General features: G+C 44.6%; 1 protein-coding gene across 5 annotated transcripts in view; it reads right to left on the minus strand.

Annotated features, from left to right (window-relative positions):
* The window catches only part of GREB1 (growth regulating estrogen receptor binding 1), an 89,314-nt gene that overhangs the window by 20,443 nt on the left and 51,960 nt on the right, over positions 1-16,911 (minus strand). For all 5 annotated transcript variants that reach the window (XM_081905920.1, XM_081905918.1, XM_081905917.1 and 2 more), the window contains 12 exons: positions 16,545-16,658; positions 12,486-12,608; positions 12,048-12,203; positions 11,724-11,909; positions 9,973-10,323; positions 7,154-7,282; positions 6,676-6,801; positions 5,370-5,567; positions 5,100-5,280; positions 4,284-4,476; positions 2,958-3,094; positions 1,768-2,107 (listed from right to left, as the gene is read on the minus strand). In XM_081905920.1, coding sequence (XP_081762046.1) covers positions 1,768-2,107; positions 2,958-3,094; positions 4,284-4,476; positions 5,100-5,280; positions 5,370-5,567; positions 6,676-6,801; positions 7,154-7,282; positions 9,973-10,323; positions 11,724-11,909; positions 12,048-12,203; positions 12,486-12,608; positions 16,545-16,658 — 2,234 coding nt within the window. The remainder of the gene's footprint in view (positions 1-1,767; positions 2,108-2,957; positions 3,095-4,283; positions 4,477-5,099; positions 5,281-5,369; positions 5,568-6,675; positions 6,802-7,153; positions 7,283-9,972; positions 10,324-11,723; positions 11,910-12,047; positions 12,204-12,485; positions 12,609-16,544; positions 16,659-16,911) is intronic.

Raw genomic sequence — 16,911 nt, forward strand, 5'->3', positions numbered from 1 at the left:
GCCAAAACATTTGAAACACACTGTTTTATAGTTCACTCTAGAGAAAGAGCTGCTGTACATGCGAGCTGTCATAATGTGGAGTCGTGGTTAAAAACTGTGAACCATCTAGTCCTTGGTTCAAACCTCAGCTGAGCCAAGAACATGCTGAGTGGCCCTTCATTCACTCTCTACTCCCATTCAAGAGTACGGTTAAGAGAGTAACATTTATTTATTTTTCTCTTTATTGACGGTACTTATAATCCATCTTTTGACAAAGTCCTCCACAAAGCGGCTTACATGTTTAAAATGCAAATCCGCAGATAACCTTAAAAAATATACAGTCAACAATAATAACAAGATTCCCATGGAAGAGCATGCAGGAGAGTTGGAGCGAGTTGTTACATTTGGCAAACTGACAAGCTTGTGCTGCTGGAACAATCAGAAGACAGCGATATTGAATTCCTCCTATAGAATTTACTTCCAAGTAAACAGGAGAGATAATGAAGAGTCAGAAGGCAACAAGCCAGCCGCTGGAGTACATCCCTTCTTGGATGCTGATATCAGAATATGTATCAGAAATTGTGGGTTGCCATCTGATTTATTCTGATATTAATCTGATTTTAAACTGTATTTCAGTCATTTGCTGGATTTTATGTTTTAATGTATTCTAGATTTTGCCCTGAGCCCAATTTGGCTGGGGAGGGTGGGATATAAATAAATTATTATTGTTATTATTACTACTACTACTACTACTACTACTACTGCTGCTGCTAAAACTACTATTACTATTAGAGGCACTGGGCAACCCTAGACATGTCTACTCTGAAATAAGCCCCATCGAATGACTTTTATTATCTCTGGTGTGGAACACATTTTGTCAATGGACACTGCTAACCAGCAGCTGTCATGGAGTGGTTGGATGCAGAGGAATGGTGGAAGGAACCAGCTGGGGAACCACCAAGGGAAGAAGGTCAGAATCCAGGGAGTGGTGGTAGGACAACAATGAGTGGTCAGAGGGAAAAGAGGGGGGAAACTGGGAGGAGAAGGTGTCAGAAGCTGAAGAGGTAACAGGGCTTAGTGAGCTGGGAGAATCTGTGGCTGAGAGAAGTCCAGAATCAGAGGCAGAAGCTAAAGCAGATGAGTGGGAGGAGGGAGGCCAAGAGGCAAAGATGAGTCAGGCTGGTGAAGAGTCAAGCATGTCTCCCCCTCTTGCTGTGACAAGTTCCCCTCCTCCCTTGTCTCCCAGAACAAGAAGAGGCATGAAAAGAGCAGAGGAGAAGTTGGCTGCACACAGGCGCAGTCTCCTATTGCTTGAAGAAAGCCCTGGAGAGAAGGGGACTTAGATGGCTTTGAGGAGGCAGGGACTTTCAGTTTCGGCAACTGGTTTTCATGACCACTGGGAATGACCTGCTTTGCTCATTAGACCTGTCACTCAACCAAGACTGTGGAGATCATATTTTTTTGCTAATGAAGAGTTAGCTCCAACTTTGAGCTGTGTTATTACTGACCTGCAGGCTCCTGTGACAGCAGCAGTGGTGGCTAGTCCATTAGAGAAAATGGAACATGGACACACCAGCCTCAATCTGCCCTCAGCCAGCCCACACCCACCTGCCTTCTGACTTGCCACTGGTCCAGGATGTGACCCTGCCTGCACTGTCTCTGGCTCCACCTACTGCTGGTCTCCTTGCCTTCCACTCCACCAGTCCCAATGGGCACCAGCCACCACGGGCATAATCTGACCAGCTGAGGTTGGAACTCCAGTTTGAGCAGAGCTGTTCTGTTTATTACCTTCAGCTGCTCTACGAAGTGCTTCCCTATGGTGATCCCAGAGTTGGGATTGCCCAGGATGATTTCGAAATGGTCTTCGAGGGCTAGCCTTTCCCTCACGTGGTTGAGGCGCTCGTAAGCGACTGCCGCCAAAGGTATGCACGGAATCCTTAGGACTACCATCAGCCCGTGTCCGTTGGGGCACTGGCGCGAAGAATTGATGAGGTTCTGAGCGATCTCTAGAGTTTCCACTGTGGTATAGTTTTTCATCTGGGACAAGCCGCACACCGCCATCATGGCAGCGGAGTAGTGCTGAACAAGCACAAAGGTCCTTATCACGGCACTGTGCAGCCTAGGAAACCTGAAACAAAACAGAAAGCAGTGAGAGCCTGTGTGGATGCTTTGCTTGCAAAAAGTGATGGACCCATTGAGCAGCATTGTGGTGTGCATAAAGGTAAAGGTAAAGGGACCCCTGACTGTTAAGTCCAGTCGCAAATGACTCTGGGGTTGCAGCGCTCATCTCGCTTTACAGGCTGAGGGAGCTGGCGTTTGTCCACTCCGCAGAGTTTTTCTGGGTCATGTGGCCAGCATGATTAAGCCGCTTCTGGCACAACGGAACACTGGCACCAGAGCAGCGCACAGAAATGTTGTTGACCTTCCCACCAGAGCAGTATCTATTAATCTACTTGCACTTTTGGAGTGCTTTCGAACTGCTAGGTTGGCAGGAGCTGGGACCGAGCAATGGGAGCTCACCCAGTCGTGGGGATTCGAACCACCGACCTTTTGATCAGCAAGCCCAAGGCTGAGCATAGGACACCGTTATTCCCTCTGGTGGCAAACTTAATTGACTGAATGCTTATTGGTTGGGAAGTGAAATGGATCCAGCCAAAATGAAGGCTGTGGCTTCTATATACTTGGGGGACCCCCCTCAGTATGCAGAAATATGGGGGAATGCTCCAGAAAACAAGAGCACTCAGCCTGGAGAACATGGAAGAAAGGTAAGTGTGGATAGGCCCTAAATTACTTTTTGATAATCTGCCTGACACAATCCAGCCACTTAGCAGAACTGTGATGGCAATGCATGTATATATCAATATATACCAGGGGCAGATCTAAAGGAACAAAGAATGCCATCAGCCATTCAAACCTACAGTCTACCTACCAAACTATATTGCTTTTTAAAAAAAAATTAACCACGGCAAACACGGTACCTTTTCCCCAAAGCCATGACCATTGCTTCAAAAGAGCTGTCGTAACGAAGCAAGGGAAGGCTGTGTCCGGAAAGAGTGGACTCAATAAACTCAGACAATCCGTAGTACTTCTTGTTTTCATGGTACAAGTCCACACCCTTGAAATAAATGACAGTGACTATTAACAGGGATGTCTGTGATGATGGTTTAACAGTTCACCAATCCGGTTATCGCAAATATACACAGGGCTATGAATAAGACCTTGTCCCTTCTCTGTGGCCAGTCCTACTTACCTCCTCCACCATGATCCTCACCAGTACCCACTCAGGGACGGATCAACTGTGCAAGCAGTTCAGGCAGCACAATGCACAGAGTGTGTGCCAGACACTGCGTGGATATTGGGGTTACAATTGTTCCATCGGTGCAAGTGTTTCTGTTTGCCAGACAGAACAATCTCCCCTCTCCTCCCATCTGGAAGTTGTTCTGACCCCCAACCAGCCAATTTGGGGGGGGCAGGGATGGAGAAGAGGGCGGAGAAGCCCCAGGTGCACTAAGCGGGACTCATTGTGCTGGCTCCCCGCTAGAGAAACTGTTTAGTTGAATCCTGAGCCAAGTTTTTCTGCCTTTTGCTCCTAATGCGATCAGCATCCTCACTTACTAGAGCAGAGCTTTCCAAACTTTTCACATCAGCGACACATTTTTTAGACGTGTTATCATTTTGCAACACAGTAATTCAGTTTTACTAGCAAACCAGAGATTAAACTGACCCCCCTTTCTAGGCCTGGGAGGAGCGCGGGTTCGTTCACGTGACACACCTACACACTGCAGCCGACGCACTGACGTGCTGCGACACAAGCTCTGCACTAAAGAATCTGTTCTGGGATAGCTCAGTCAGCAGAGAATGAAACTCTTAACCTCAGAGTTGTGGGTTTGAGTCCCACATGAGGGGGGGGATATTGGACTAGATGACCCCCATGGTCCCTTCTAACTCTCCAATTGTGTTATCCTTTATACTCCAGCATTTTGGTGGCGCTGCAGATGTACTAGAGCACAGAGAATATTACGTGTTGTTTTGCAATCAACAGATCCCAAATTGCTGCCTTCAGTAAGGTTCTGTTTTGGTAGGAATAAAAGTAGAGGGGAAAGAATCAGGGGGTAAAGGAAAAGGTAAAGGGATTCAGAAGAGCCAAGAGAAGTGACTGGAGATCAGCAAACACGGGTGTGAGCCCCATCATTCTGCATAACAGCTTTGCTTTGGAACCTAACGCTGTGGTCGTTAACAGCCAGACCAGGCATTAAAGGGAAAAAAGAAAAAGCTCCCATAGATCCTAAGAGTTAACTTCTTACATTGTTGTATAATGACGGCCAGTGGATTTCATTATAAGGGCTGATGCGGGTGTGTTGCGTCTGCAGGGCATAGGGGAAGGAAGTCACGTGAAGCGTCACAATATTTGGAGCGTCTTTCACCTCTCTGCAGTTGAGCAGCCTGTCCACAAGCCCCATGGCTGGATCAGACTGAGGATAAAGGCTGTGAACTGCACTGTAAAAAACAAACAAAACAAAAAAGCAAATGAGAGTGCACAATGTTACTATATGGTCAGTACTCTTTTTCTAGAAAAGGAGGTGCCTCCCTCTTTCTCTCAGAATGGCAATGGAACCCACCTGAGAGTTGCCAGAACTGAGTTCTGGCGAGTTTCCCCTGGGAAAAAAGCCCTGTATATGGCAACCCCAACCTTCTCTGACCATTGGCCATGCTGGCTGGAGGTGATGGGAGACAGAATTCAACCTCTGGAGGACCACAGGTTCCCCATCCCTGACACAGGGTAAAATTGATACATAAGCATCAATTAAAAACAACAACTATCAAAAGAGTGATCTTTGGGTCACCTTTAATGAAATTGTTGTTGTTGTTGTTGTTGTTGTTGTTGTTGTTAAAAAAGCACTTTACTACTCAGACACTGAGGATGCATTTTTGACAATGACTGTACTATAAAGAACTGAAGTTGTATTAAGGAAAACTTTGTAGTGCAGCTGTGGTATCACACAGCCAGTGTCAAAGGAAGCAGGTTTCTCTTTGGAAATGATTGTACAATGCAATACAATTGTCTATTGCAACCGGTGTCCCATTGCTAACATCATAATCTGGGAAGTGAACTTTCTTACCTTACAAGGTCCCAGTGAGCATGGTCATGGATCAGCACAAAGAGCGTGTGTGGATTCTGCATCGAGTTTTGTAAGAAGGCTTTAAACTTAGTCTGGGCTTCTGCATCGAGTTTGACCACATATTGCTCCACCCTCTGCTTGGTAAGGTGCTCCTTCTCCAAACCAAGTTCCAACAAGACACCTAAAGGAAGACAACGAATGACTATCGGACAGTCAAAAAGCATGCCCTGCCAACTGTGATTTTTGTATGCGCTTTTCGGCAACCAGTACCTGAATGCCAGAGGTGGAACAGCGTCTGCTGATAAGTCACTTCCGAAGGAGGGACGCAGATCAGAAAATCGACTTTCTCAAAGGAACCCAAGTCAAGGTTTTGAGTGCTGGAGTCTGCGATGGAGCAAACATGGGAAAGCAATTTCTGAGCCACTGCAAGCTGGAAGGGGCGGATCTGATGGTGCTCAAGGTTATAACCTAGAGGGGGAGAGAGAGAAAAAAGAATGGTGAAAGAGAAAGAGAGCCAGACCTTAACTTTATTTATAGCATGAATGTTATAGAGAGCCATGCGAGATATGGAGCAGCACACCTAAGTTTGCTTCAGCTCTCTGCTCTAGAACATCATGACCTGGTCACGTGATTCCACAGGGGGAGATATGCATGGAGGATCTTGCCTTGGAGCAAGGAGCTGGGGCCGCACGGAGGCAACTAGGGGGTTCTCAAAGAGCTGTAAGGTATGTGCAAGAAAAACAAAAGGCCCTGTTACATAGGGGAAAGCATGACCCCTCTACAGTGGTACCTTGGGTTACATACGCTTCAGGTTACATACGCTTCATGTTACACACTAACCCAGAAATAGTGCTTCAGGTTAAGAACTTTGCTTCAGGATAAAAACAGAAATCGGACTCCGGCGGCGTGGCAGCAGCAGGAGGCCTCATTAGCTAAAGTGGTGCTTCAGGTTAAGAACAGTTTCAGGTTAAGAACGGACCTCCGGAACGAATTAAGCACTTAACCCGAGGTACCACTGTATTCCCCATGCATTTTGCAGTCTGCCCTTTTGTCAGAGTTGCTTCATTCTTGCCTTTTTCTAAAGAAGGCCTGTTTGCAGAATTCTCTCTGAATATTCCCTACCATTTTGTGTGTGTGTAGCAGCCCCTGTTTTCCCTGTCCGAAGCTCCAGAATAACACCAGATTCGTGACATTGTGGAAGATGGGAAATAGTGGGCAGGGCACAAACATAGCTGTTGTTGCCACTGCCACTTCCATCACCATTAGTTGAATAAATATTTTGCGGGGGAAAGCTGTGCTCTCGCCACTACTAATGGCAGGCCCTTCTTCCAAGAAACTCTTGGCGACCTGCTCCCCACCACCAAGAGGTTTGGTGAAATGGCCCCAATTTCTCCACCCACTGCTTCCCAAACAAAGGGTGGGAGCACCCTGAACGTGGAGCAAATGCGAGTGTGTACACAGACAGGGTCTTTGCGAAGCGAACGTTCAACTCCAAATGCCTTGGAGGAAAGGAGTGAGAGGGACACAACTCTGAAAAGGCAAACGTCCTCATATGTTACATGCACAAACCACTTACTTGCGCAAACAGCTGTTCCAGCTGCATCCCCCGCTGCTGGTTTGTTCACTAAACCAGAGAGTGACGATGAAATGTGGGATCTGTTTTCTTGATGAAATTTGTCCAGCAACACATCGACATCACCATCTGGCGGAATGAAAGGGGGAAGAAACGGCCACCATTTTTTGTGTTGTAGAAACCATTTAAATCTTAGTATCTCCCAAGCCATGTAACCTGTGTAAAGCAGCATGGGATCCAACAAAAAGGCTAGGCCCCTGTTCCTTACATAAAAAGAGAAATATTTAAAGATGGGCTCTGGCATGAAATCCTGCAAGTGCAGGATGTGAAACCCAGGGTGAATATTCTAACGTGGCACTTGGTCGGATTTTTGATAACTGAATCCTGATTTTAAAACGTTGTCTATACATAGACACGTATGGTCTAGGTTCTCAGAAAGTCTTTCAGACAAATGCCTCTTTATAGATGTCCCATGACGTACCTGGGCAGAGAGTACTGAAGAAGGCCCCCAGAGCCTCTACTTTCCCCGTTACGAGTTCATAACTAACTTCTTTCTGGTATTCCGCTGGACTGAGCATGCTTTCAGATAGTATTCTTGCTTGGTACTTCCCTAAGAGACATAAAAAGGGGGGGAAGGGGTTCACATGCAACTGAGACACTTATACATCTAAACCAGAGTTTTCAGTCAGTATGCTGGGGCACCCTAGGGTGCCTTCAATGATGGTCAGGGGTTCTGCAGGCAACATTGGCCTCTGTCCCTCCCTCCTTCCTTCCTTCCTTCCTTCCTTCCTTCCTTCCTTCCTTCCTTCCTTCCTTCCTTCCTTCCTTCCTTCCTTCCTTCCCTCCCTCCCTCCCTCCCTCCCTCCCTTCCTCTGATGTTCTCTCATGTCTCTGCCTCCCAAAGGCTTGCATGGCTGTTTATTGCAGCAGCCCTGGCTATAAGCTCCACTTGTGAATGGTGCCTTTGGGGTGGCTGCGGGGGCAGCTCAGAGACGAGGGATGGCAGCAGCAGCTGCCCGGAGAACTCCCAAGGAGAGGGGAGAGGAGAGGAGGCTGAGGGAACACTCCACAAGGGAAAGTGTTCAAAAAAGTGTGAGAAACTGCCAGCTCTGTAGGCAAGGGGTGACATAACTGGGCTCCTGAGCCCCACAGGGGTACCACAGATAGAATGTAGTTGGTCAAGGGAGCTGTGGCCTCAAAAAGGTTGAAAACCTCTGATCTAAACACCTAAAGGCACATGATACAGTTATCTTCCTGAAGCTAGGCCAATCTGGGTCTGGTTGGGTTCTGGATGGGAGATTACATCAGCTGCCAAGTTGGAAGAGAAGGGAGAACTTTTCTTACTAACATCTGCATTATCATATACTATGGCCCCACAGATTTTGTCAAAGACTCAATGAAAACTAAGGAAAGCAACGGCCAAACGCAATCTTTAGGATCACAATTTAATTTAGGTACACCATTAGGTTTCCCCCCCACAAATGTCCTTAGTTTTACCAGAGGTAGAAAACATGGTGACTCCCACACGTTGCAGGACTCCAACTCCCATCAACCCCTGCTAGGATAGCCAATGATCAGGGATTGTGGGTGCTGTAGTCCAAAAAATATCAGAAGGGCACTACATTGGCTACCCCTGCTTTATAGGGTCACTCTACCCTACTTCGCTTCACCTTCTTTGGCCATTTCAAGTGTTTATAAGTGACACCTGACAGTCAATTCCCTTCTGAAAATAATTCAGAAACCCGAATCTTGAGTAGAATCTAAAGAATCAGGAAAAGAACTCATTTAGCCTGTTTGAAAGTAGTATCGTTGTTGGTTAATTCTATATAATGCTTCCTCTTTAGCGGTGCAGTTTACCTGGTCAAACACTACAGTTTGACACTACAGTGGCTCCATTTCTTTTTTTTCTTTTTTAATAATTTTTTATTGGTTTTTTCAACACAGATTTAAAAACAAAACAACACACAATACATAAACAAACAAAACATATAAACATGTATAATTTCAAACCTCTTTTTCATAAACCTTACTTCTCAGACTTCCCATTACCTCCCCTTTTCTGCATCCCTGTTTTGAGATTTTTTCAACAACTCCTCACACCAATTGTCTAATTACTTATTTTCTTTTTTTTTAATTGTCTAATTACTTATTTTCTTTTTTTTACAGTGGCTCCATTTCTGGCCACAGGACAGTATGGTCATCAAGCCAAGCTAAAGTTGGATGAAGGGGGGCAGTAAAGGCAGCCCATGTGGTGCAGTGGTTAGAGAGCTGAACTAGGACTTGGGAGACCAGGGTTCAAATCCCCACTCAGTCATGAAGCTCACTGGGTGACCTTGGGCCAGTTACTGTATTACTGCTTAACAGGGTTGCTGTGAGAATAAAACCAGCAGAGGGAGAACCATATACACCACCCACAGAGGAAAAGTGGGATATAAATGTAAAATTAAGGGCTCATACAGACTTCCTTTACCACTGAATCGGAGCAAACAGCAATCCTTTGAAAACCCGAATTGACCTTTGTTCTGATTCAGTGATAAAGAGTGGGTTTTCCTAGGAAAAGCAGCAGGGCAATAAAAAAAAGTGCCCAGGCGTGTAGTTTTAGAGTGCAGACCTAAAAGACAGAGTGCAGACAAAAAGAAGCCTGGGTGAGCCCTTTATCGGATGCAAACCTAAAGAAAAGACTGAAGACCCAAATATATGTGCAGTGCAAAGACAGAATATGCTATATAAAATCATTGGATCCAACTGCCTGTCTTCCAAAGACAGTCCCAGATTTACAGAAGCTGGCCCAGTTTCTGATTTGATCCTGGAATGTCCCGCTTTTCCTTCGGATGTCCCTATTTTCATTGAAAATTGAAGGATATGGATTTAAGTGACCCCCAAGTCAAGGAGATAAGTAACCTCATGCAAAGAGATAAGTAACCTGTACAACCTTTGGTAGGCATCTGAAGGCAGCCCTATATAGGGAAGTGTTTTTTTAATGTCCAATGTTTCATTATGTTTTATGTATTCTGTAAGCCACCCACAGTGGCTGGGGCAACTCAGTCAGATGTGTGGGGTATAAATTAAAAAATATATGGTGGTGGTGGTGGTGGTGATTGAATAGGACACCCCTATTTTCATCAGAGAAATGTTGGAAGGTATGCAAACGTGCTCTCGTACATCACCAGGTATATGAAATTCTACTTTGTACATGCCAACAGTTAAAGCCTTTTGCCCATTAGCCTGCTAACAGCTGGGGCAAAAGCCACTCCATAACAAGAATGCCAGAAAGGTCCACATATTGCTTTAGCAGCTCACCTGTTACAGCAATGCAAGAGTCAATAGTTCTGTTTCTACAAGCGCATATGATCACCACATAGTTGGTCTTCACTAGCTTTCCCTCAACGAGCATCTTAAACATTTCTGAGAGCCCCTCCGCTAAAGAATAGTTGCACTCAATGATGTGGACACTGTCATTACATGAGCTGGCTGCCAGTCCTGCCAGCCAGGGAAGCTGAGCTGATGTCACTGGGGCAATTGGGCCAGGAACCTGAGGGAAAGCTTGTGGGATGGCCTGTTGGTATTGACGAATTTCAGAAAGATGAGACTCCCGCCATGAACGCATGAAGATCTGTTCCAAGTCCTCAATCAAAGGCACCTGGTCTGAAGCTATGGAAACATCAACATGGCATCAAAAGCAGGCAAATGTTAGGACTTAAATCTACTACCAAAACTAGGTCTCCCCTTGCCGTGCTCAGAGCTTAATTAAAGGACTAGTGGTTTTGGGTTCACGCATGTCATGCTACAGACTTTCCTAAACTACGGCAGAAATGATCTGTTGCTTTTGCACCAGCCAAGACAAATTCTGCAGCATGAGAAAACCACCCGCAGATCTTGTGCTCTCTGTGTCCTTTGTAGGCAAAATATGCAATCCCCAGGTAACTCAAATTGAACTCCACAGTGTTCAATTTGCATCTTATTCTAAGTAATAATTCCAGTCCACACGGCAATGGATAATATCAGGAGATCATAATGCTTGGTAAAATATGGAGATACATTTAGAAATTATTATTATTATTATTATTATTGCTTTGAGAAAGTTTACATCTTTCTCAATAGAGGTTCCACTATTACTATTTCTAATTTCAATGCAGTTACTACCAGAATTTTGACAGATACAATCAGACTTGTTCATATTGCCCTCATTTTTAAATCTGCACTGGCTGCCTATTCACTTCCAAGACATATTCAAGTTGCTGGTGCTTACCTATAAGTGTCAAGGGATACAAATACCTGAAGAAGTGCCTATTAGGTGAGTCAACTCTGGCTTGGGTGGTGGTAAGGCACTGGGTGAACCTAGATCTTTGGTGGAGAGGAGGTTGGAACCTCTGCCTGCCCCTCCTTGGGAAAGGGTATCCTGTTAAAAGGATCCAGGAGGAGTGGCTCTGTCTGATGCCCAGGCTAGGGCATACCATTCCTCCAACGGGGACCCTGCAGGGGGTACCCCTAATTGATGTAAGTCATAGGGCTCCCCCCCCCTTGGTTGTGGTTTACTCTTAGACACTCTCCCAGAAGACAGGCTGAAGTGGAATAGGAACTGCTTACCCAATGCCTACGCCAAACCAATCTCTACTGTAACCAATAAAGCTGTGGGCATATTCAAGCCCAAAACCAAAAATGCTGCTGTCCCGAGTGTGGTTATTCATCCCTCTAGGGAACTGTGGGATCGCAGGGTCTTGGCATGCAAGTGCCTATTCACTAAGGGACTTTAACTTAGTGCAACACTGAATTTCAAGTAGTGGGCAGGATTCACTGTTGACAGAAGCCTTGTGCAAGGACTTGTGCAACAGGGTGATCCCCTCTCCTGGGAATTGGCTCAGGGAGGGTTCAGGAGAACCCCCAGAAAAGCACATGTTTGGGAGGAAAGGGGGATTGTTCCATTTGGCAAGCTTGCACATCTGAAAGGACCTTACTTTGAGTGCCTTCCTCAATGTCTTTTTCAATTACCGTTTGTAGATCTGCCTATTCATATGAAAATATTTGCTCTCATTTGAAGGAGGAAAACTCACCAAGTTGAACGAGGTAATAGACTGTGAGTAAGAGCTGCATCTCCTCTGAAATTGGCTGCATTGTGGAGGCACCATATTGTTCATAAGCCCTAGAGAGAGACTGCGCGTTCTTGTAACACGTATACAAAAGAGGACTCACTACGACATCACTAAGGTTCCCGCAAAGGTAAGGGAAATTTCCATGCCCTGTGAAACAAAGTACAATTTTTTAGATGCCAGGGCAAGATAACTGAGTGTCTTAATAGTTTAGGGTTTTTTTAAAAAGAAAGAAGTAGGCCACACTTGTTTTGAAGTGCTTATTGTATGCACTATGTGACATGTTACCTTTAAATATGACGGGCTTTGCTTTAAATATTTTAAGCAAGTTATCAGGAACTGAAACTGGCTCTCCGGAGGCCACCATTGGAGAAGACACTGGTCCTGCCACGGCAGTGTGAGGTAAGCAGGACAGCCCTCCTCCTCCTGCTCCTCCTCCTCCATCTATGAATCAATTTAGAGAGTTTAACCAGAAATAAATGACTGCAGCATAGATGCCTGTTAAAATGTGCTGGATGAAGGGGGAAGGGCAACAATCCACTTCCACTTTCAAACCCAGTCACAGCCAAAAATAAAACTTAAGCACCGATTGCTCCTGTCAATGCTATCCTTCCCAACCCAACAACTTAATATAGCAGCTGTCAGAGTTCTTAGGTCTGCTAATTTACAAGCAGACATGCGCCCAGAGGCATTTAAATCATCATCATCATCATCATCCTCACTTACCATTTTTGCTTCTAGTTGTGAGTGGTGGATTGGGCTGCAAATTCCAGGCTTCATTGGATGATGGAGACTCAGGTGACCATCCTTTGTGGCGTTTTTTAGGAGGCCCTGGGTTTGCTAAAGTGCCTAGATAACATGAACAAGACAGAAACTACTATTTTAAAAGGACACACATCTTTCGGGAAAAGCACATGCCTGAACACAGAAATAGATTCTTTATATATTTTTTTAAAATCGCTCTGCACAGGCCCAAGGCAGTATGCAAAAACTAAACACATCCAAAAAAGAAAACCCCAGCCAATATCAATAGTACTCAACCAAGTTCATTCAACAAACCATGAAGCAGATTTTCAAGTTAGAAATGGCACATTGCATCACTAGCAAATAACAGCAGAGAAGAGCATAGATGCACAGCAACTCCTAGAGAAGTACTAGAAGATACAAACAATAGAGGATGGAGATGCTTACCTGACCTCCCAGCGGGTGAGTCCCTGCTGTTTATTGGGAGGGAGGAGGAGAGGAAGGCGGCGGCAGGGTGGTTAGTTTGGTGCAAACTCATCAGCCAAGACAATCTGTTGCTCCTGCCAGTGCATTTTCACCACACCACCTTCCCTGCCACCTCACTCCTCTTCTTTCAAGGAAAACAGCAGCAACTCCCCTGCCAGGAGGGCAGGTAAACACCTCCCCCCCCCTCGCCGCCTCCACACTGCCTGCTACTGGTTACAAAGAATGCACAATGATATTAAACAGTATCATAGACAATATGAAGGAGAACAAGACCTGGATCTACCATTTTCACTGGCAGACCTCCATTGTTTATACTGTCAGTTTCTGCCTTCAAAGTGAGGACAGTAGCATTTGAAAAAGAAACACAGTACACCAAATGCTGCACCAGATAGCAACACAATTATTTTAAGATCAGGTGTCTGCTGCACACTCATATAACCTGTCTTACCTCTTGGGCAAGGGAATGGCTTACATTGTGAATATTCAACCTTATTTGATGGCTATTTGAGTAAAGCATGGCTTAGGTCCAAGCTGTCTGAACTACCATTTTCCCTCATACAAATCTGCCTGGGTTTTGAGATCTTTGAAGGAGGCCCCTTTCTCTGTCTCACCATCCTCACACACACGTTTGATGTGGACATGGAAGAGGGCCTTCTCGGTGGCTGCTCCCAGACTCTGGAACTCCCTCCCTAGAGCAGGAGGCTCCCTCCTGGTTGTCCTTCCTCTGCCAGGCAAAGACTTTCCTATTTCAACAGGCCTTTGGGAACAGGCTGCTTTTAATTAAAGGGCTGGCACCGTGCTGTTTCTAGTATAATTATTGGAATATATTAAGCATATATATGTATAAATATTTAATGTTTAATTGCATTTTAATGACTGACTTACTATGTTTTAGCAGTTCTTGTTTTTATCTGTAAGATGCCTTGAGTCCCCTCAGAGAAAAAGGTGAAATGTAAATAAATATATCATAATAATTATGATATACCAGAATACTTTCTGAAATAACTCCTCCTTCAGCCGCCACAACAGCATGAGGCTACATTTTTGCAATAAAGTATAATGTGCTATCACTGGGTTTTGAGTTTCCCTGTTCCCATTGCATTGCAGGTAACTGTTATGTCCTCCCCGGACTATCCTCAAGGCAGGGGACTACAGTGGTGCCTCGGGTTAAGAACTTAATTCGTTCTGGAGCTCCGTTCTTAACCTGAAACTGTTCTTAACCTGAGGTACCACTGGGGTGGTAGCTACTGGGGTCTCCTGCTGCTGCCACGTCACCGCCACATGATTTCTGTTCTCATCCTGAAGCAAAGTTCTTAACCCGAGGTACTATTTTTAGGTTAGCGGAGTTTGTAACCTGAAGGGTCTGTAACCTGAGGTACCACTGTATTTAGGTTGCAGAAGTGGTGAAACACCTGTTCTCCAATCTTCAAAGAAGTCACATGCAGCTGTTAAAACTCGAGCAAAACCAAAAAATCTTCCATGACTAGTTTGGCCTTTAACGAATGCAGGTTTAGAACCTTATGCTAAACATTGGGGGGGGGGCTCTTTTATTTATATTAAAATTCTACCACACGATGGCAGCACAAACACTTTCAGCCATTCATTTATCTTTCTCTAGCAAACCCACAGGGAAAAACCCCAGGGTCAATCAAACACGAGTACTGTAAATCCCCTGTCAGGGTCTCTAGTTGATGTATGTAAGCAAATTTGATAGCTATCTTCTTTTTAAAAAGGACTGAAATCAATTACCCAAATGAGCAAGTGATTTGGTTCTGTCCACAAAGCAAAGTTAACCCCTGGCTAAGCAGATGAAGAAATGAAGCAGCTTGCCAGAGCTGTCTAGTAAAGATTGCACTAATGTTTATTGTCCTGTACCTGTTCTATAAATAGGAGACTTTGATTCCTGGCACTGTGTACTATGTTCGTGGAACAGTTACAGCACGAGAAGTGTTCCTCTTCACCGAAAGTGCTAGATTTAATTCCGGCAGCCCAGAACATTAAATTGTGTCCTTGTTAAGTTTGTTCAGAACTGGCACATGTACTGATTTAAAATAATTCTCAGAGCAGGGAGCGCAATCCATTTCAGAAAGATTCAGCCATCTATTTAGAAATTAAGTCTCATCTGTTTCAATGGGGCTGCCGTACAAATAATGGTTGCAAAATATATCTATTATTTCAGGTGGCATTATAACAGTAGGGACAGTGGCTGAAATCCCCACTGTAATATTTCTTGCTGAATTAATGCACATCATGAGATCAAAGAACTGCATTTTATTTTAAAGGACTCATACACCGCCCTTCAGTAGAAGTATTTCCAGAGCATGTCACAATAAAAGAGCAAAACTTTCATGTTGCTAGAGCGGGGTTTCCCAAACTTGGGTCTCCAGCTGGTTTTTGTTGTTGTTGTTTTTTGACTACAACTCCCACCATCCCTAGCTAGCAGGACCAGTGATCAAGGATGATGGGAACTGTAGTCCAAAAACAGCTGGAGACCCGAGTTTGGGAAACTCTGTGTTAGAGGTTCAATGAACACCCACCAACCAAATAAGTTAGAAATACTTAGGAAAAACTGAATGTAACAGCAATGTTAAAGAATAGAGAACAATATGAAGAAGGTAAATGAAGTTTATTAACCAGCTATGTAATAAAGATATTAGGAATGTCTGGTGGCCAAGTGGCATAGTTGCTTTTCCTGATGCCTAGAAGAAACTGTACATTATTTTTAAAATAAGTTTTGTATACATTTAGTCCTCCAATCAACTGATAGTGCAAGAATGTCTATATTTGTGTGCTTTGTAAGACTTTTACAACAAAATAAACAATAAAGGAGGGAATTGTACAAAGTACATCAAACAATAAAATGATAGCTGCAAGTGAAAGGTCTTTGCCTGGTGTTGAAAAGACATCAGATTAGGGGCTAAGCAAGCCTCTCCAAGGCCAGCTTTCCAACAGTGAGGAACATCCATTGCTCTGGTCTCTGGTTCCACCCAGAGAATGTGGCCCCTGAAGATTGCCCAGAAACAAATTTAGCCCTTAGGAATGTGCCACACCACAAATGACATGGAGCTGAGCAGTAGTCTTCAAGAAGCACCTTCTGGAATCAGTTCTCCAGGTAAACACTGCCCAGCCACAAACTATATCCCTGCATATATTACAAAGAGGCTCAAGACCAAGCTCAGATGAGGCTCATATGTGCAGTGTAAAAGGCCACCCATAGCGCCATAGGCATAGGCCATGCAGGTGTTTTACCTGCTGTTAAGGTACGAAGCAATTCTATGGACAAATCAGTACCAGGGACAGGGCCGTTGCAGTGTTGCCGTGTTTCTCCCTTGAGAACAAACACCACCTTGCCTTTAAGTAGTTCCCAAAGATTCGTTTTACACCACCAAGTTTTTTAATTGATCTTAGTGTTGGGCCCTGTATGTGTTTTAAATCTCACATTTTATTATATTTATTCAACCATTTTGTTTTTAACGTGTTTATTGTTAAACTGCCTTGTGAGGGCTTGCCCTAAAGGGTGGGGTGGGAATATATTAAATGCATAAGCAAAGGTACCTAATACTGTTGGTCTCGTCATGGAAGAGACATTGCTTTTCATCGAGTGTTGCTGGGGAGAGTCTTTGCCATTGTAAACTGGGAGGCTTGCTGTTGTTGGCAGGTGGTCAGGCGCTAGGTCAATGAGAAAGAGTAATTTTAGAGGGGCTTTCTTCATCCAGGTAAAAATGCATGGCTTTCAATAATCCAACAGAGCAAGCCCTTACTTGCCTTAACAGTTCTGTGCTGGAAAAGAATGCCGAGGACTGAACACTGACAAGCATCCTGCAATCTTGCATTTGTCTACTCGTTGGATTCAAGTGATTTGCTCCCAAGTAATCATGCCCTGGAATGCCGTCTTGAAATGCTAATTCGGTTTTTAAAAAAC

This window comes from Podarcis melisellensis (genome assembly GCF_964234715.1).
Source record: "Podarcis melisellensis genome assembly, chromosome: 3".
NCBI classification, from domain to species: domain Eukaryota; kingdom Metazoa; phylum Chordata; class Lepidosauria; order Squamata; family Lacertidae; genus Podarcis; species Podarcis melisellensis.